Source organism: Xenopus laevis, chromosome 5L, assembly GCF_017654675.1.
Source record: "Xenopus laevis strain J_2021 chromosome 5L, Xenopus_laevis_v10.1, whole genome shotgun sequence".
Taxonomy (NCBI): Eukaryota; Metazoa; Chordata; class Amphibia; order Anura; family Pipidae; genus Xenopus; species Xenopus laevis.
This window is the reverse complement of record NC_054379.1, coordinates 158,639,231-158,661,072: the sequence shown is the minus strand read 5'-3', so window position 1 is coordinate 158,661,072 and position 21,842 is coordinate 158,639,231. Positions and strand designations below refer to the sequence as shown.

The following is a 21,842-nucleotide window of genomic DNA, read 5'->3' as shown; positions in this document are numbered from 1 at the left end:
CATCTCAGACCTGCTGAGGTTGTGAATAATTCAATGGCAGAGGTCCTTATCCGATTTTCAAGTTTCTGTGATCTGCGCTGGAATTAACCTAAAAATCCAACCTTTTTGGGCAAAAATCAAAAAAATTCTGGCTTTTGCGGAAAAAGCGTTTTGGGCGAAAAAACTCCCGAAAAAATGGGTATGATTCAGGGGTTTTTTTTTAATAATAAACAAGGTAAAATCGGGTATTGGAGTATGGTCTTGTTTTTTTTATTAAAAAAATTAGATAAATTCAGATTTTAGCAAATAACCCTCCCCATCTACAAAATAATAATTTAAACATAAATTTAAAAACATACTTCCAAGAAGGATAAATTATATCCGAGCTACAAGTACAAGCTACTGTTTTATTATTACAGAGAAAAAGGAAATCATTTTAAAAAATTTATTATTTGTATAAAATGGAGTCTATGGGAGACGTCCTCCCATAGGGAGCTGTCTGGATAATGGGTTTCAGGATAAAGGATCTCATACTTGAATTAATAGGAAAAAAGAAAACAAAATATAGGAAGGCCAGTAACTTTTCCCAGAAAATGTGGCAACCCTTACTTAAACTAATAAAGTCACATCACAAATTATTTAGGACCTGATGATTGCAGTACTGATTTATTACTCCTGTTGCTTGCACTCAGGCAGTTCATTTTTGCCTGGGAAGAGTTATCCATTTATACCAGTACACCATAAAATGTATGGGAGAGGTTAAGTATTATTTAAACTATTCTTTAAACTGGAGTAAAGGTGAATGACGTTTTAATAGACTGATTCATTTCTCCCTAATGACATGACAAGGCAAAACTGAATTCTTCCTTAATGAATTTTCCCCTTGGATAATAATGCAGGAATTTGTGCCGGCTGTCGACTCTTTGCTTGTGGATTAACATAACTTTCCTGATGAATTTGTTTCTAGGAAGGCAGATGTAGAGAATCTCAGAACAAGTTCTGTACTGTGCGGCTCTTAAAGGAATCGTTTAGTGTAAAAATAAAAACTGGGCAAATAGGCTGTGCAAAATAGGAAATTTTCTAATATAGTTAGCCAAAAATGTAATGTATAAAGGCTGGAGTGACTGGATGTGTAACATAATAGCCAGAACACTACTTCCTGCTTTTCAGCTCTCTAACTCTGAGTTAGTCAGTGACTATAAGGGGAGCCACATGAGTCATAACTGTTCAGTGAGTTTGTAATTGATCCTCAGCATTAGTTCAGATTCAAAAGCAACAGTTATGACCCGTGTGGCTCCCCCTCAAGTCACTGATTGGTTACTGCCTGGTAACCAATCAGTGGAAACCAAGAGAGCTGCAAAGCAGGAAGTAGTGTTCTGGCTATTATGTTACACATCCAGTCACTCCAGCCTTTATACATTACATTTTTGTCTAACTAACTATATTAGATACATTTTTTTTATTTTGCACAGTCTATTTATTTACCTAGTTTTTATTTCTATCATGAACAATTCCTTTAAGCCCAACAGGGGACACCTGGCAGAACAGAAGAAGATGGCGGCACAGCACTCACCACAGAATACTGCAGTGGTTCTTCAAATCTACAAATTTCCTGGGGCAGACGCATGCACAGTAGAACAAAATAGGCGACTTCTTCATTAAAGTTCGGCGTTTCGCTCTACTGCACATGCACACCTGCAAGAAGAGAGAAGAAGCCGGAAACCGATCACTCCGTGGTGCTCACTGGCCGGTGCAGTTTTCTCCTGATAGGAGCACCGGCCCGAGGGGTGAGGTAAGTATATACAATCACTTGGGGGTGCATAAGTTTTGCCACCCCCAAAAAAGAGCACTTTTCATTCCTCTTCAAGGTATGAAGAACTGAATTATGGAAAGATCAGTTATCCGCAAAACCCAAGGTCTCGCGTATTCTGGATAATAGGTCCCATACCTCTACTTGTCTTCCTGCTGCAGCCTTGTCAGGGGTTAGAAGTAATAAGCTTCCAGCTTTGCAGACCACATTCAATTTAATGAGAAAGACTTAAGGCCCACATACACGGACAGATATAAACTGCTAACAGATTATGGCGGCAGCTTATTTGGCAGTGTATGGGGCCCTCCGATGGGCTTCCCGGATCGATTTCTGACCTGCAAGTCGTGCAGGTTTAAAAATCGTGTCAGATCGAGGACAGCATTGGTTTGTTAATACGGTCCTCAATACAACCCTCCCATATTCATCTCGTTGTGATCCGATTGTTCGGCCTTAGGACACATGATCGGATCAGTCTGATATAGACCACCTCAATGCGGAAATGTTTGTGAAAGATCCGCTCGTTTGGCAAAGTCACCAGCTTTACAGTATCTCCTAACGGAGTTCAGATTTCCCTCGTAGAAAAAGTGATGCGGTTTTCTCATTGAATTGCATCTGACCTATTATGTGCAAACACCTAGCTGCTCCCTTTCATGGGGTTGTTCACCTTTGAGATAACTTTTAGTATGACGTAGAGAGTGATATTCTGAGACAATTTGCAATTGGTTTTCATTTCTTATTATTTGTGGTTTTCGAGTTATTTAGCTTATTCAGCAGCTCTCCAGGTTGCTGCATTGGCAATTTTATTGCTAGGGTCCAAATTCCCCTAGCAACCATGCATTGATTTGAATAAGAGACTGGAATATGAATAGGAGAGGCCTGAATAGAAAGATGAGTAATAAAAAGTAGCAATAACAATACATTTGTTTTTTAGAAGGGAGTCGGTGATGCTCATTTGAAAGCTGCAAAGAGTCAGAAGAAAAAGGCAAATAACTATAAAACTATAAAAAAAAAGTTAATAAAAACCAATTGAAAAGTTGCTTAGAATTGGCCATTCTACAACATAAAAGTTACGTTAAAGGTGAACCACCCCTTTAATAGCAAGGAGATGAACGCTTGCTTGCAATACATAGACGGAAGGTGACAGACAGAAGATAAACGTATAGGAAAGAGCTGAGGTTCCGTTAGCAGCCACAACACTCTGGTTACTCAGATAGTACAAATGAATATGTGGCTCAGTTCCTCTGACATTATGGGATATATAACTGATAAACGCACTGTATCTCTCTGCGTGCCCTGTACAACTTTCATGCAGTTTTAGCTTAATGGCAGATCCTTGTCCAGGTCTGCCAGTTAGCTGTCATCTGCTACATAGGTTTAAAAATTCAGAATTGGCAGTGCAGAGAATATAGGCAGCAAGACAAAGGAAAAACACAGTTTTTGGGTGGAGATTGGGTTTAAACAGGCTTTCACATCTAAGAGTTGTCTGAGAGTTATCAAAGAAATGAAAGCAGAGGCTCCTGAAGTGATCTCTAGGGACCACAATGTGCAGCCAATAGAAAAATGTATCTGAGCCATGAGCTCTTTTAAAGGAACAGTAACACCAAAAAATGAAAGTGTTTTAATGGAAAATATATTGTTGTCCTGCAATTGGTAAAACTGGTGTGTTTGCTTCAGAAACTCTACTATAGTTTATATAAAGACGCTACTGTGTAGCCATGGGGGCAGCCATTCAAGCACAGGATACACAGTAGATAACAGATAAGTACTACTATAGTTTATATAAATAAGCTGCTGTGTAGCCATGGGGGCAGCCATTCAAGCACAGGATACACAGTAGATAATAGATAAGTACTACTATAGTTTATATAAACAAGCTGCTGTGTAGCCATGGGGGCAGCCATTCAAGCACAGGATACACAGTAGATAACAGATAAGTACTACTATAGTTTATATAAACAAGCTGCTGTGTAGCCATGGGGGCAACCATTCAAGCCCAGGACACTCAGTAGATAACAGATAAGGTCTTAAGAATCCCATTGTATATTAGAGTTTATCTGTTATCTGATGTGTATCCTGTGCCTTTTCTCCTTTTTCAGCTTTGAGTGGCTGCCCCAATGGCTACACAGCAGCTTTTTTTTTATATAAACTATAGTAGTACGTATCTGTTATCTACTGTGTATCCTGTGCTTGAATGGCTCCCCCCCATGGCTACACAGCAGCTTGTTTATATAAACTATAGTAGTACTTATCTGTTATCTACTGTGTATCCTGTGCTTGAATGACTGCCCCCATGGCTACACAGCAGCTTGTTTATATTAACTATAGTAGTACTTATCTGTTATCTACTGTGTATCCTGTGCTTGAATGGCTCCCCCCCATGGCTACACAGCAGCTTGTTTATATAAACTATAGTAGTACTTATCTGTTATTTACTGTCTATCCTGTGCTTGAATGGCTGCCCCCATGGCTACACACCAGCTTGTTTATATAAACTGTAGTAGAGTTTGTGAAGCAAACACACCAGTTGTACCAGTGCAGTGCAATCTGTACATTATATTTTCATTATTTTAATATGCTTTAAATTAATTTTTTGGTGTTACTGTTCCTTTAAGGTGCACTTCCCTGTATAAAGTATTTTCTCTTTCTAGTACACCAGCATTCTCTCGATGCTCTGATGCCATCAGTAACCCAACACCTAATGCATCTGTTTATACAGGTTAAATATTCATACTGGTTAAGGTGTGAATGTCTGACTCAGTAGCATGCGCACCCTCCTTTCTTTATTCATAGGTACTGACTCCAGCTCTAAGGTTCTGGGCTAAAACATGGACATTTCATCTACAGCCTGTTAGACAACACTCGGTGCAGAAAGTGCTAAGAATAACCAAATGTAGAATATAGGGTGACCCTCCCAACTTGATACAAAAATGCTGGCAATTTAACCATTTTAGGGTCCCTACGTTCCTCTTAGTTAGACCTCTGTTCTGCCTGGGTCCCCAGTGGACTCGGGGTCTGCTGCTGTTACACCCCCAGGTGAGAAGACAAGTATTAGTAGAAAAAGAATAATATCAATCTCTTGCTCCAGTACTCAGAACTTACTGTACAGATTAGTATGTTCACTATTCACACCCCACCAGCTATAACACAGTCAGGACTTGAAATGCCGCCCACACTATATAAGAGAGAGGTACAGTACTTACTTCCCCTTTAATCCTGTGTGTCTTAATCCCCGCTGACCTCTTTCCAACTCTGTGGAGTGACAGTTTGCTGGCCGAGCCTCAGCTGACTTTGCCACAGGACCAGCACTTCTGTTTGTATGAGTGTGCAAAGAGGGCGGGGCTCAGCTTTTTTTCCTGACACTCGCCCAGCTCACAGTGGGAGGGGCTGAACTTTACTTTTATTCTATTACTTGCTGACACACTGTATCTTATTCATCACAGCAACAATTGCAGGGAAGGGATGCACTTAAACAGTTAAAGGGACAGTATCACAAAAACAGTAATAGTAAGTTTGAATGTGTGTTTGAAGACAATGTCCGGTAAAAATCTTGCTTTATGGCTGAGGATTCTAGCTCTCTGTTTAACATTCTGTCCCAGTGGCTGCACAGATCCTATCTGATCCCCATTGTAAGCAGCAGTCCTGTCCTGCTTTATGGCTGAGAGTCTACCTATTTGTATAACAGAGCATTCTGTCCCAGTGGCTGCACAGATCCTATCTGATCCACATTGGAAGCAGTTGTGTATCAGACAGCTCTCTCATGTCTGGAGCAAGCCCAGGCCCTGCTAGGGCTGGTCGGGCTACCCGGAAAACTGAGGCCCAGGCTTTGGGGCCTAGCCATGTGGCTGAACTTTCAAGGCCAAGACTGAGATCCTCATCTGTTGGGACCCCAAGAACTCCACGGGGAAAAAGCAGCAGTGAGATGGAGGTGGAAAAGTTTGTGGCTGAGACCAGGAGGCAGAAGCAGAAAAATGCAGCAGCAGCTCGTGCTCAGGAGTTGGAAGCCCACACAGGTGCCCCTAAAGGAAAGATCTCCCCTGGAGCTGCTAATGTTAACCCTGTGCTACAGGGGAAAGTGGAGGCAAAGCAAATATTGGATGAGGAAATAAATCAGCAGGAACACAAAGGTATGGAAATACAAACTGTGCCTTTAATTTCACCAGAAGTTAATATTGAGCTGCCAGTAATACATGTTAATGTACATGAAGATAAACATGCTTCTGTGAAAAAAACTGACTTTAAAACAAATGTGCAAAGTGACTTAAATATTTGCCAAAGTGCCTCCCAGCAATGTGTGACTGTGGAGTGTGAGCAGCAGAAAGTCCAGTGCTGCAAAACCAAACAAACTGTTTCACCATTGTGTGAGCTGGAATCAGTTGGCCAGGTGGGGGAGGAATCGGGTGCAGAAATTAACTCTCCAGTTTGTGTGTTACCATCACAGCCAGCTTGCCAGGAGAGTGGGGCTACGGGTGCAGCTGCCAGACCTTGCACTCAAGCACCCACATCTTCACACCATGGAGCAGCACCCGGTGCCACTAAAGTTCCCAGTGGAAAGGAGAGAAAGAGTAAAGTTTCCAGCATTGCACCAGTTCCCCATGGGTCAGAATGCAACAGCCCTGGTGTAAGCCCTGGAACCAGCATTGTTCATAACACCAGTAAAGGAGCTGCATTTAAAGGGGCAGAGCAGAAACATGCAAGTATTAAAGGCAAAGTTAAAGAGACAATTACTGCAGAAAAAGTAGCTGAAGCATTAAAAGAATTAGCTACATTACAAAACAGGAAAAAGTCTTTGGAAATATCAATAAAACATTTAACAAATGCAATGGTGTTTTCAAATGATACATTTAAGGAATCTAACAAGTGCAAACGAGATGAACTGGGGAATGAGCTTGCTGGTATAGAGCTTCACATTTCTGAGCTGTATAAAGATGTCGGTCCCTGGAAGGAAGTTTATCAAAATAAACAGAGATTTACAGCAATGGCATCCAGTGTCTGCACTCCAGCAGCAAAAACCAGCTTTGGGAAAGTCATTTCAGACAAGCACATCTAACAGCCCTGCGTCATCTGAGAGTGAGGCGGAATTCATAAAGCCTTTACCCCCCAGGCGGCAGAGGCGACTTGACAAGATAAACTGGCAGAACATGGCATTTGATCAGCAGGACGGGGATGCCCAGGAAAAGAAGCAGAAGGATGAAAAGGCCTTTAAAGCTACTGTTGGGAAGAAGGGCCAGGCTTTTGAATTGTCATCAGATCAAGATTTTCCAGACCTGCCAAAAGTTAAAGGCAAAGTTATAGCAAATCCGGAAGAACTGCATGCAGAAGAGATGGACATTACACCAACAAAATCTGCTGAGTGAGAGGGCGGAGAGTGGGGTGATTGAGGAGAATGAAGTGGAGGCCTCTGTAACTGTTGGGAATGTGAGTGAGGCTGTGACAGGTGTTGGGGGAATGGAGGGTGAATGTGGGGGGAGTGCAAGCTGGAGGGTTGGCTGGGAATGTGGCTTTTTCTGCTGCTAATGTATTGACAGAAGTTATCCAGGGACAGGTAGATCAAGGGCTTCCAGAAGCTGTAGATGTAGTGTCAGTTCAGGTATGTGGCCAAGGAGAACAGGTCAATCCAGCAAGTTTCTGGGAGAGAAGGCGCCTTTTCCCAGTCCCTGATTTATCTGATAAAGACCCCTTTAAGAGAGAGAACTTTGTACGTACCATGTTGTTAGATGGGATGGGTTTCTCACCAGATGATTTATCATCTTTAATTGGACGAACAGCAATAGATTACATCATCACCTTTAAGTTGCCTGAGGCTTTAAACAGGACAGTTAGGAGGTATGAATATGTAGAATATGTGTGCGTGATTGTGTCACATCTCTGTTTAGTGAGTTCTGCCTGGAAACCTTTACTCACAATCCAAATATTTATTTCTCTGATGGAAAAAGGAAACTGGAAGCTGCTTACAGTATAAAGAACAATCAGTGACACAGGGCAGCTGTGTAATTGCACTAGTGTTGTGTAACATAAGGTTCTAATGACCCGATTACCTTGATAAACAACAATGCAGCACAAGGCAGCATTGGTTTCCAGGCTAGACAGTAAGTGGCAGATTTATCAAGGGTCAAATTAAAAATTAAAATTTTCGACTAGGGAGTTATTCAAATTCGATATTCGAGATTTATCATACTCTGGCCCTTTAAGAACTCAGAATTCAACTATTCGCCACCTAAAACATGCTGAATTGCTGTTTGAGAGGTTCTTTAGTCCGTGCCCTCTAAATTCCTTCAATCTGGTGCATGTCCAACAATTTCCACCTCCAACTTGTTATAGCAAATTTTGTATCACGGACAGCACCATTCACGGGTTTCTTTTCTTTAAAACGCCTTTATTGAGACATGGGCTCTGACCCAAACAATCGGTAACGTTTCAGACCGCCATCGGTCTTTTATCAAGCCACCATCAAGTGGTCAGAGCCATGTCTCAATAAAGTCATTATAAAGAAAAGAAACCCGTGAACGGTGCTGTCCATGATACAAGAATTGCTGTTTGAGTCAATGGGAGATGTCCAGGGATCAATTTGGAGCTGTTTGCAGCCTGACATTCGAGTTTTTTCCTGGAGAAAAAAAATGTAATCGAATTCGATTCAAGTTTTCGGGTCGAATTAACTCTTCCGAGTTTTAAAAATTCGATTTTATTAATAAATTTGGATTGGTCTAATTTATGGGAGTTTAGGGGAGTTTTTAAAAACTCACATGAATTCGAAATTCGACCTTTGATAAATGTGCCTCTATAAGTGTTGGGCAGATAGATCACAGATATAGGAAGGCTGGTACATTTTTTGCAGAAGAGATGGCAACCCTTTGGGTATAATCACACAAGGCGATTCGTTTTCCGAAGTCGGGAATCACATGCAACGCTTCGTTTTCCGGAGCCGGGCTAGTTAGGAAAACAAATCACCGTGTGTGATTAGCGCCGGCGTTTTTTTTTTTCATTTTAGCCGGCGCTGAGTGAGGGAAGGCGTTTGGGGAGATTGGTCGTTGCAAAAACGAGGCGATTAGTCGCCAGGCGACCAAATCTCCCCAAAACTCCCAGTGTGGCCTGACCATTAAGGTAGCCTTGCCAGATCGGGATGGGATGTTTCTAGGAATGTCTGCCAGATGGGCTGCACTGATCGTATTTAGAAAATCACAACTCCACCCATCAAACACTCATATCTTAACCCCCTAAATTAAGGGTGTAACAGAACATCTGGGCATTCCTAGCTGTAATATAGTGACGAAAAGAAAATCTAGTCCCTGTTTGTTTCTCTGGTATAATAGTACTACTGCTTTAAGTGCAAAGAGGAGGGGCAGGTTTCTATAGTGACCAGAGACAACACAACAGGCAGTTGCATATCCTCTCTGCACTATGTTGCCCAAGGCATATACTGAATAAAGCTGTGAGCAGTTAATGGGGGGGCCTTTCTGCACATCTAGAGCTCAGCTGAACAAGTAAGTTTACTTTACCAAGTGATCCGTACAGGGCACCCTCTGGGCTTTGCACCTAGAAGCCCTCACAATTTTGCGCATGTTAGCAAGGGGTGGCATTACACTGGAAATGATGAATTTTACATTAAGGGAAAAACTGGCAATTTGAGATTTCTTTTTTGTACTTTGCATATTTAATTCTTTGTGCTAAGTGCTGTTAGGGAATGTTGGGAGCTGTAGTTTCAGGGGATCGTTTATTAAAATTAATCGGCCTCTAATTATTCATTTGGCTGGAGTTTTGTTTCTCTAATTTATTATCACAAGGGAGAATTTTCTCTAATTTTTTTATCACAAGGGAGATGGAGCACCTAGAATTGTTCACGACCCAAAAAAGTCCATCATGGCCTATATGGAATTAAACCTGCCTCACAAGGAACTCTTGCGTATCACTCATGTATTATAAGGGATAATGTACCCTCTACTGTAAATGATAAGGATATTAGAAGTCACTGAGGGGTTGTTCTGTGACCATATAAAGACACAAGGCTGCAGGCTGAGTTATACAGGGAACTCTGAGTATCACTCATGTATTTATAATTGATAATGTACCCCCTACTGTAAATGATAAGGATAATAGAAGTCACTGAGGGGTTATGTGACCATATAAAGGCACAAGGCTGCAGGCTGAGTTATACAGGGAACTCTGAGTATCACTCATGTATTATAAGGGATAATGTACCCCCTACTGTAAATGATAAGGATATTAGAAGTCACTGAGGGGTTCTGTGACCATATAAAGGCACAAGGCTGCAGGCTGAGTTATACAGGTAACTCTGAGTATCACTCATGTATTTATAAGGGATAATGTACCCCCTACTGTAAATGATAAGGATAATAGAAGTCACTGAGGGGTTCTGTGACCATATAAAGGCACAAGGCTGCAGGCTGAGTTATACAGGGAACTCTGAGTATCACTCATGTATTATAAGGGATAATGTACCCCCTACTGTAAATGATAAGGATATTAGAAGTCACTGAGGGGTTCTGTGACCATATAAAGGCACAAGGCTGCAGGCTGAGTTATACAGGGAACTCTGAGTATCACTCATGTATTATAAGGGATAATGTACCCCCTACTGTAAATGACAAGGATATTAGAAGTCACTGAGGGGTTCTGTGACCATATAAAGGCACAAGGCTGCAGGCTGAGTTATACAGGGAATTTTGAGTATCACTTGTGTATTATAAGGAATAATGTACCCCCTACTGTAAATGATAAGGATATTAGAAGTCACTGAGGGGTTGTTCTGTGACTATATAAAGACACAAGGCTGCAGGCTGAGTTATACAGGGAACTCTGAGTATCACTCGTATTATAAGGGATAATGTACCCCCTACTGTAAATGATAAGGATATTAGAAGTCACTGAGGGGTTGTTCTGTGACCATATAAAGGCACAAGGCTGCAGGCTGAGTTATACAGGGAACTCTGAGTATCTCTCATGTATTATAAGTGATAATGTACCCCCTACTGTAAACGATAAGGATATTAGAAGTCACTAAGGGCTTCTGTGACTATATAAAGGCTGCAGGCTGAAATATACAGGGAACTCTGAGTATCACTCATGTATTATAAGGGATAATGTACCCCCTACTGTAAATAAGGATATTGGAAGTCACTGAGGGGTTGTTCTGTGACCATATGAAGACAAAGAGTGAGTAATACAGGGCATGTCCCCCTCATGAAGTAGGTACATTATTTTCTATAATACATGAGTTTCACCATAAATGAGTAGTTTATATATTCTGATTATTAAATTGGTTTCAATGCTGAGTTTCTGTGGATTAACTGATTTAGCAAGTGTTTTATCATTATCATAACAAAAACAATGAGACACTGGCAGTTTCCATATTGCACAGTCCTTTTAAGCAGCTTTGCATAGTCATGAGCTATATGGTATCTCAGTGAGTGATATTAGAGTGCTGGCGAGTGAGCCCAAATAACCCCTACAGATAAGTTTGAATGATTATGAGTCAGATTTGTTCTCATTCCCCTGCCAGTCACATGCTGCACATTGGCTGATACATGGTTACACTGTAAGTTACACCCTGTATTAAATCTCTGGGAGATAAGTCAGTCTCCAGTCAATTTCACAAGCTCAGTGATTCATTTTAATTCTACATATTAATCTCTTACCCCGTATCGGTTTAAAGTTTATCGATCAAAGACCTGTTTGTAACCCAAATGGTAGAATGAAATATCAGATGCTAGGTAAAGACCCACATGAATGTTCCAGCTATAGGCCTATTTCCCTTATTAATATTGATCAAAAGATATTTGCAAAACTTATAGCAAATAGAATTATAACATACTTACCAGCCTTAATCCATGTTGATCAATCAGGTTTTATACCTGGAAGAGAAGGAAAAAATAATACGATTAGAGCATTACATTTAATTAAAGTTATGAAAAAAAAGAAAGAAGAGGCTTTAATAATATCAATGGATGCTGAAAAAGCATTTGATAGAGTAGATTGGCAATATATGGAAATCGTTGGGATTTGGTGAAAAATTGATAAGTAAAATAATGTCACTGTATCAATGTCCAAATGCTAAAATAAAGGTAAATGGAACATTATCAGACAAAGTATCCAGAAGAAATGGGACCAGACAGGGGTGCCCGTTGTCCCCTTTGTTATTTGTGTTAACTATAGAATCTCTTCTAATTGCAGTTAGACTGAATATAGATATTACAGGAATCGAAGTTGGTGACACTCACTACAAGATATCAGCACTTGCAGATGATCTATTATTTTACATAACAAAACCTCATATCACTATTCCAAATCCGATGAGCCTCATAAACACCTTTGGTTCTTTATCTAACTTTAAACTTAATTATAACAAATCTGAAATACTCAATGTTACCCTATCACAACAAACAACTAACTTCTCTTTTAAATGGGCTAAAGACTCTATTGAATATCTTGGTATCCATCTAGCTCAAAATGAAAAATTATTGTACAAAAAAAACTACATGCCTATAATAGATAACATAAGTATATATGAAATTGTAATAACATATGTGTATCATGGTTTGGTAGGATAAATATTGTTAAAATGCTAATTTTTCCGAAAATATTATAAGTTTTTCAAAACATGCCTATTGATGTACTCATACAATTTTTTGACATTATCAAATAGGGAATATCCAAATTTATCTAGAAAAAAGCTGTACCTAGAATTGCATATAAAACTTTAAAGGGATACTGTCATGGGAAAAAATTTTTTTTTCAAAATGAATCAGATAATAGTGCTGCTCCAGTAGAATTCTGCACTGAATCCATTTCTCAAAAGAGCAAACAGATTTTTTTATATTCAATTTTGAAATCTGACATGGGGCTAGACATATTGTCAATTTCCCAGCTGCCCCAAGTCATGTGACTTGTGCTCTGATAAGCTTCAATCACTCTTTACTGCTGTACTGCAAGTTGGAGTGATATCACCCCCCTCCCTTCCCCCCCAGCAGCCAAACAAAAGAACAATGGGAAGGTAACCAGATAACAGCTCCCTAACACAAGATAACAGCTGCCTGGTAGATCTAAGAACAACACTCAATAGTAAAAACCCATGTCTCACTGAGACACATTCAGTTACATTGAGAAGGAAACAGCAGCCTGCCAGAAAGCATTTCTCTCCTGAAGTGCAGGCACACGTCGCATGACTTGGGGCAGCTGGGAAATTGACAAAATGTCTAGCCCCATGTCAGATTTTAAAATTAAATATAAAGAAATCTGTTTGCTCTTTTGAGAAATGGATTTCAGCGCAGAATTCTGCTGGAACAGCACTATTAAGTGATTCATTTTGAAACATTTTTTTTCCCATGACAGTATCCCTTTAATAAGAACAAAAGAAATGGGAGGAGTAGGCTTACCATGTTTACAAACGTACTATTATGCAATACAATTGTCTAGGATCTTAACATGGCACAGAAAAAGGCCTAAACCCTGATATGACAGCAGAAAAAAGTGACAACATTGCAATGTTAGATACCTTGATCTGGACAGAAAAGATGAATCTCCATAGTAATAGTTCTGAAATAACGTTTTACCCTACAGTTAAATACTGGCATAGAATGAATAAAGAACATGATTTAATTTCATATCCCTCAAAACTGATACCTTTGTTGAATAATCCTGACTTTTATTTAGAAACAGAGAATAACAAACTACAAAATGGGTCTGAAAAAAATTCTAAAACAATTAGAATAAAAGATTTTTTGGAAGCCAACAAGATAATTACACTAGAAAAATTCAATGCAATGTATGGAGAAAATCCAAACAACGAATTCATTTATGAAAGAATAAAAAGTAATATTGACGCCATGGAAATTACAAAACAAAATACAGAACTATCTTGGTTACAAAACAATTATAGATAAAGGAACCCAATTTCTTAAATCCTATTTATTTTCTATATAAAAGACTGATATCAAACAAGGTAATTACTCCACCATTTGCTAGTAAATGGGAATTGGAACTAGATTGGAAGATTGGGTAAAAATCTGTTCCAACAACTTCAAAATATATTATAACTTCAGCAAAATTATTAATCCCACGTAAATGGAAATCAATAGACCCCCCTCAGGTCTCAGATTGGATAAAGTGTATAGAGGAAATGAGAAACACAGAAGAAATAATTGCTTATAGAAAAAGGTCATGTTTTAAATTGGAGACCATGGTCAGAATACATGGAAGTATATGGTAAAAAAATAATAAAACAGAAAACATAGAAGTTACAATTACAGAAAACATTTGCTGATATATGTCTTGTCTCTGATGGACAAATGTGTAATAAATAATAAAGAGTGTAACAGAGTGATCAATGCTAAAATGTTTTTTTTTCCTTTCTGTACCATTGATTGATCCAGGGACTGGTCCGATTGCCATTTTGGAGTCAGGAAGGAATTTCCCCCCCTCTAAGGCAAATTGGAGAGGCTTCAGATGGGTTTTTTTGCCTTCCTCTGGATCAACTGGCAGATAGGTAGTTAAAAAAAAAAAAAAAAAGGTTGAACTCGATGGACGTGTGTCTTTTTTGAACCTTACTTACTATGTTACTATGTTACCACCTCCCCTTTCCTTTTGATGAAAAACTAAATAAATATTGATTTGAATGAAATATCAGATGCACATTGGGTATCAAAATGCCTCAAATTACTACGTATTGATTTCATGGCAATCACCTGACCCAGGCCAAGATAGTAGCCTAGCAGTGTCCATCAACTGTCCTAGCCAACTGCCATCGCCTTCTCTCCCAGCCTGCCAGCTCGACCTACAGTCAATTTCCAGCATGAACAGAGAATTATGGGTAGGAGCCAAGATGACTGATGCCTGGTTTGCTATTTGCTCTCTTGCCAAGTAGCCTAGAGCATATCTGAACACATAGAGCAATCTCTTTTGCCTAGAAAGACATGTATTTATAAAAGTTGTTAGTTACTGCAGGACTCCAGGTAGTACACACGGAGGGGCAGATTTATCAACAGTTAAATCTCGAATTTAAAAAACTTTTTGGCCAAATAGTTCCGCTTTCCATCGAATTCGAATCATACGAATCGAAGTAATAGCGCATTCGATGGAATTCGAATCAAAGTTTTTCCCCAAAAAAAATTTGATTTTTCCAAGTCCACCAATTGAATCCAAAAAGGTTTTAGGAGGTCCCCCACAGGCTAAAACAGCAATTCAGCAGGCGAATGGTCGAAGTCGACAGTACATGATAAATTTTGAAATTCAACTTTTCACATTTTGACTATTCCCTAGTCGAAGTACACAAAAATTTGCTCGAAATTCGAATTTTTTTAATTCGAATTTTCACTTTGACCTTTCATAAATCTGCTCCTGAAAGTCGGCTGCTTTACATTCTGCTAACTGACATCTCATTCTTTCCCTATTTGGCAGGGAGTTAATTTTTGTTTTTATAATCTTTATTTAGCATTTTACGAAAAGAATGGGGAGGGATACGAAAAGGAAAAAAAAGGGGGGAGGGGTCACAAGGTTCTTTATACACAAAAAAAAAAAGAAAATTCCATACAAGAAGTCATTACTATGGTATACTTGCTATTAGAATAAAATAAGAAAAGAAAAACACCTCCCAGTAGGGATTTTACCGGCCTGGCCAGTAAAAATTATGAAAATTGAAGAGCTGCTGAATAAAAAGCTAAATAACTCCAAAACCACAAATAATAAAAAAATGAAAACCAATTACAAATTGTCTCAGAATATCACTCTCTACATCATACTAAAAGTTATCTCAAAGGTGAACAACCGCTTTAATAGGGAAAAAAAGATGTACAGTATATATATAGGAAGGCTGGTATTTTTTTCCAAAAAAGGTGACAACCCTACCTCCCACCCATTTACTAACCCTCTGACGCATCTAGGTTGTTTATTCTAGAAACTGAATGGGGAGGAGATCAAAAGCACTCTAAACGTAAATGGGGAGGCAGATTTATCATGGTCAAATTTGGAGTTCATGGGAGTTTTGTAAAACTCCCATGAATTCGAAATTCGACCAATCAAAATTTTTTTTGAAAATCAAATTTTTCAAAGTCAGTGAATAGGATCGACCCGAAAACTCGAATCGAATTCGATTTGAGTCTTTAAATCTCAATTCGAATTTGATTAGAGTTTTTCAAACTCAATTAGATTTTTTTTCTGTGCAACAAATTCGAATGTCAGGAGGGCTGCAAACAACTCCAAATTGATCCCAGAATGTCTTTCATAGGCTAAAACAGCCATTCGGCAGGTTTTAGGTGGAGAATAGTCGAATTCGAGTTCTTAAAAGCCCAGTGTATGATAAATCTCAAAAATCGAATTCTTTAAAAAACTCGAATCGAATTTTAACAATTCCCTAGTCGACACTTTGACAGTTTTGGCCTTAAAAAAAACTCAAAAAATCCAATTCCGAAATTCGAATTTTCACTTTGACCCTTGTTAAATCTGCCCCTAAATGTTTACCCTTTGCCTAAGGATCTAATCCAAGGGGACCATATTTTCCAAAAATTTGAGCTTTTGTTGTCCATTTAAGGTATCTATTGTACTAGCTGTCTAATTTCTTCCACTTTAGTTACCCATTCCATAAATGTAGGGATTCATGTGGACTTCCACTTCCCCGGGATCAGGGCTTTCGCCGATTGGAGGAGATGTAGAGAGGGTGTGTCCGTAATCACTTCATTAGTCTCTTGTGATATATTTAACATAATTAGCACTTTATTATCTATCTGGATTTCATTCTTTGTCACATTATGAATAATAATTAGTATTCCTTTCCAGTAAGTATTCAGACTAGAGCATGTCAGCCATATATGAGTTGGCAGAGAGTTTCTAAGTGTCATCAGCCAGCATGAGCAAAGAATTATGTTCAGGAATGAAGCTCCCCTTTAACTGAGTCCATGCTGAGACATGCGGGGGTTCTACTAACCCAGTTGTCTGTATCTTCCAGATCCAGCTGTACAGAATGGCTGAAATAACTGAGCTCCACCAAGCTGCTGCACTAGGGGATTATGATTTGGTTTCACAGATACTGAAGAAAGGTCTCTTTGACCCAAATTACAAAGATGGTGACTGGAGCGACAGGACAGCCTTGCACTGGGCTGCGGCCAAAGGTATTGGTCTTGTTTAATTATTTGTCTTCCTCTTTTGTCTCCTTCCAGCTTGTCTGGTTGTTTGGGGGTCACTGACCTTGGCAGCAAAAATACTATTGCTCTGATAGGTTACAATGACATTGATACTGAGGGGCAGATTTATCAAGGGTCAAATTGAAAATTTGAATTAGAAATTCGAATTTTCAGGTTTTTATATGGTCACAACTGTCAGATTTGACTAGGGAGTTATTCAAATTCGATTAGAGATTTTTAAAAATTTGAATTAGATTTTTGAAATTTATCATACTCTGGCCCTTTAGGGCAAAGACACACACAAAGATTCGGGGAGATTTAGTCACCCGGCGACAAATCACCTCTTCTTCAGGCGACTAATCTTCCCGAACTCTCTTCCCGCCGGCTAGAATCGAAATCACCGACGGGATGGCACTTGGGACGCTTTGTTTTCCAAAGGCGAGTGACTTCGGAAAGCCGAAGCGATTCGAGTGCCATCCCGACAGCTGGCGGGAAGAGAGTTTGGGAAGATTAGTCGTCCGAATAAGAAGCGATTTGTCGCTGGGCGACTAATCTCCCCAAATAACAGTGTGTGTCTCTGCCCTTAAGAACTCAAATTCAACTAGTCACCACCTGCCGAATTGCTGTTTAAGTAAATGAGGGACGTCCAGGGATCAATTTGAAGTTGTTTGCAGCCTTCCTGACATTCAAGTTTTCCGGTCGATTCTATTCATCCGAGTTTAAAAAATTAGATTTCATTAATAAATTTGATTGGTCGAATTTCGTTTTAAAAGAATTCGACCTTTGATAAATGTGCCTCAGAGTATTGCTAATAATTTACATCTACTCTCCCCCTCTACAGTCACTCGAACTACTACCTGGTTGCTAGAGTAAATTGTACCCTAGCAACCAGATAGCTGTTAAAATTCCAAATAAAAGAGATGACGGACTAAAATCGAAATAATTGAAAATACCACTGTCAGGTAGCGCTGAGCGTTCACCTGTTTAAAAGCAGACATCTAAGCGGTTGCTACAGGTTACTAGACCATATGAAATATGTGTTGCTTTTATTACATTACATAAGCAGCAGCAGCAGCAAGCAAACGGAATGTAAGGAGGCCTGTGGGACCTGGTGTTGAATGGGCAGAGAAGGATCCAATGTTAACTAAAGGAGACGGGATTTCAGATATTAAAGATTAGACATATTATAAATGTAATCCTTGAATTGTTCATTTCTGCTTTCATTCTTTTCTGTTTGAGCAATTGCGCCATCTAGAGGTTAAAGTGGGCTGCATCAAGAACCAATGCCTTCCTCAGCTGTGAGAGTTTTGTATGTCTTCCTTGTATTAAGCTGCTCAGTGGCGTAACTACTTGCCAGCGGGCCCTGGTACAGGATGGGCACCCGGGGCCCCCGTCAGGCCCTACCCCTATGAATTGTGCTGTTGGCATGCATGCTGCAAAATCTCCCCTGCCCAGCCTCCCACAATAACTGTTATCATGGCTCCGGTGGGCCCCAAGGGGGTGTGGGCCCAGGTACGATCGCACCCCCTGCACCCCTGGTAGTTACGCCACTGAAACTGCTATATATTTGTATGTACAGTATGTATATGTTATGGGGCAACGGAGGAGCACTCACCAAACAAAAACACAACTTTTCTGGGTGCAGGTGAAATGAGTACAAAGCACTCCACAGGCTCATTTGGAGTAACTAGTTTTAAAAGACTATTAAAGTCAATTATTTTAACTGAACCTGCTGACTGTGTTTTTTTAGTTGCTATGTATATAATGGTACTTACGTATGCAGTGCTGTACAGCAGAACAGTAAACGAGTAGAACAAACAGGGGCCTATGTGATAATAAATACAAATAAATACAAAGTATATATAATATAAAGTTACATTATAGTGTGGAAGAGTCAAAAGGATGCAAATCCCTGCCCTGTAGAGCTTACAATCTAAGCGGGAGACAGAAAGACACAAATAGGAGGGATATTAAGCGCAAGAGGTGACAGTAGGTGACAATGAAATATAAGTGACAGTCCGGGTTTTATACAAGTGTCCTAAGAGGGAGTTTTTGAAAAGACTATGGGATGATTCTCTGCGGAGGAATTCATGGATGGCATCCCAAATGTACAGAGCAGCAAGGCAGAAAGATTTAAGGTTGGAAACAGCAGTAGTAGTGGACAGTGTAACCACTAATTTGCAAAAATAATTACAAAAAATGAGGTGTTAGTACCACACTTTGGCCAAAATATGTAAGCTCACGTGCCACGTCAAGGCCCCTCGTTGTACGTGAGTCCTACACTATTTGTGAGCATTATAAGTTTGTAGTGTATTTATAATCAAGTCCCCCAGCAACCAGTGTGACTGAGTAATAAGACCATTGTGCACTTACCCTTAGCTCAGGAGCTCTAGTGGGAAAACTGGGAGCAATTAAGCCCCAGCCAACAAATATACACCTGTGAATAATTTCCTTCTGACACTATCTATTAGCATTTTAACTTTGTAGTGCATTTAACATCAAGTCCCCCAGTAAACTGTGACTTAGTAATAAGACCATGGTGTACTTCCCCTTAACTCAGGGGCTATAGTGAAATAACAAAGAGATTTTTAGCCCGCAGCCAATTAATACATCTATAAGTGATTCCCTGTTTAAAGGACCAGTAACAGTAATTTTATTTAAAAAAATAAAAAAGTTTCTTCTTAACGAAAAAAAATACCAACACAGTTTAGGGCTCTTACACATGAGCGTTCTGACCTGCGCTCCCCTGCGTTCCGTTTTTTGGCGTTCAGCCGCAGGGGAGCGCAGGAATAGACGCAAGTCATTATTTCAAATGGGGCTGTACTCACTCAGGCGCGTGTAGGCGCAGAACGCAGGTTCAGACGCAACATGCTGCATTTTTCCTGCGTTCGGCGCCTACACGCGCCTGAGTGAGTACAGCTCCATTTGAAATAATGACATGCGTCTATTCCTGCGCTCCCCTGCGGCTGAATGCCGAAAAACGGAACGCAGGGGAGCGCAGGTCAGAACGCTCATGTGTAAGAGCCCTTAAACTTTTAATTCGCAAAGCTTTTATTAAGAAATTACTTACCGATTCTCTGATTGCGCTCCTCTTCTGAAATTGCGACAGGGCGACTTAGCTCAGGGTAACCACTAGGGTTGCTGCTTGTCGGTTTTAAACCTGGACGGCCTGGTTTTTTTAGGGGGCTGCCCAGTTCAAAACATTCTTACAGTTTAAAAATACGGCAACATTTTATGAGTAGTGCGTGATAGCTAGTGATGGGCAAATTTATTCGGCAGGTGCGAATTCACGAGATTGCATCGAAAATTCACTAGCATCAAAGGTTTTTTTTTTTACGCCAGTGACAATTCTGACGCTGGCCTCAATTCTGACGCTGGCGGCAATTAAATGGATGCCAAATGACGCCTGTCAAAATTGTTGCAGGCGTCAAAATTCGTGTTTTGATAATTTTTCACCCGTTTTGCGGATTTCGCAGGAAATTTGCAAATTTCACGGCGAAGTGAAACCGGACAAATTCACCCATCACTAGTGGTGGCCACTCCCCTCGTGTCACCAGACATGCCCCTGAAATCACAACTCCACCCGCTGACATTACATAATTGCCCCTCTGAAATCATCGCCCTTCCCTTTGCCCAGATTTTGATACTGACAAAGTTGGCAACTAGTGATGTGCGGTACGACCTGGGTTTACGTTGTGGGCAGGTTCGGGTCGACTTTCACACAAAGTTTGCTGGGCTCCTAATGCCCCACTTCTGCCGGACATGCTAATTTTATGTGTCCCAGTGTGTTCTACTGATGTGACAGTAACTGATCCACGTTTGATGAATAATGAAGTTTTCCGTCTCTTTCTCCTCTTTATGTGCAGGCCAAGCGGATACAGTCAAGCTGCTGATTGAATACGGGGCCCGGCCTTGCTTGAGAACTGACAGTGGGTGGACAGCAGCTCATTTTGCAGCAGAATCGGGGAAACTTAGTGTTCTGAGGGCTCTGCACTCCCTGCATGCTCCTATTGATCTGTCTGATCTACATGGAGATACTCCCAGGAGAATAGCAGAGATATATGGACATAAGGACTGCGTCAAGTTACTTGAAGTGTAAGTTTCATTTGAATAATTTGACAGGGGTCGCAAACAGAAGAGACAGAGCCGTATATATAGTGGGGCTCCAAAAGCAGCTAGTGAGGTGGTAGGAGGTATAATAATGTACTATAAGCAACAGCAGGGCAAGATGGAAACAATTACACTTTGGGGGTTATTTCTGTAATTTAGATCTTCATACCTTAAGTCTACTAGAAATTCATATAAACATTTAATAAACCCAATAGGCTGGTTTTGCTTCCAATAAGGATTAATTATATTTTAGTTGGGATCAAGCACAAGCTACTGTTTTATTATTACAGAGAAAAAGGAAATAATTTTTTAAAAAATTTGGATAAAATGGAGTCTATGGGAGACGGCCTTTCCGTAATTCAGAACTTTCTGGATAAGGGTTTCTGGATAACGGATCCCATACCAGTATAAGGAAACAAGATATTAATGTGGGTTCTATACTATGATCTTTCCCGTTGCAGAGCAGAGGCAGAATGTGCTGCGTATCGACAAACAGCAGAAGCAGAGGGAAACCCTTTGGATGAATTGGATGAAGAGTGGGAGGCAAAGAAGAAGGAGATTCAGGAGATCCAATCAAAGAGAAGAAATAAATCTGTTAAATCAAGAGATCAGGACCCTCAGCTGTTTCACAAGCCTCCCAGAACTGATATAATTCAAAGAAAAGCTGCTGTTCCCAAAAGTGCAACAGAACGGAAGGGGATCAAGTAGCAATTGCATGGGGCAACAAGTCTAGTAACTGTGCGACTACAACTGGAAGCCTTTAGTATTAACTTACCTCCGTGTTAATAAATTGCACCAAAAAACCCTTATTTGAAGCA

At 40.1% G+C, this 21,842-nt stretch overlaps 2 protein-coding genes across 4 annotated transcripts in view; one reads left to right on the top strand and one right to left on the bottom strand.

Annotated features, from left to right (window-relative positions):
* Positions 1 to 5,113, bottom strand: part of pla2g7.L (phospholipase A2 group VII L homeolog) — a 30,348-nt gene extending 25,235 nt beyond the window's left edge. The window contains exon 1 of one of the 2 annotated variants that reach the window (XM_018264073.2): positions 4,990 to 5,113. The gene's annotated coding sequence lies outside the window, so the exon portion shown is untranslated. The remainder of the gene's footprint in view (positions 1 to 4,989) is intronic. The other variant, XM_018264071.2, reaches the window with a different exon arrangement.
* A 3,351-nt stretch (positions 5,114 to 8,464) lies between these two features.
* On the top strand, positions 8,465 to 21,833 carry LOC108717218 (ankyrin repeat domain-containing protein 66). Of its 2 annotated transcripts, none has more exons than XM_018264069.2 (4): positions 8,465 to 9,267; positions 16,740 to 16,902; positions 20,781 to 21,009; positions 21,486 to 21,833. In XM_018264069.2, exons 2-4 carry the CDS (start codon positions 16,755 to 16,757, stop codon positions 21,730 to 21,732), a joined length of 624 nt encoding a protein of 207 aa, XP_018119558.1. In that variant the 5' UTR covers positions 8,465 to 9,267; positions 16,740 to 16,754; the 3' UTR covers positions 21,733 to 21,833. The 2 variants fall into 2 exon arrangements, with proteins under 2 accessions (XP_018119558.1, XP_018119559.1); XM_018264070.2 differs by lacking the exon at positions 8,465 to 9,267 and adding an exon at positions 14,226 to 14,285.
* The last annotated feature ends 9 nt before the right edge of the window (positions 21,834 to 21,842 follow it).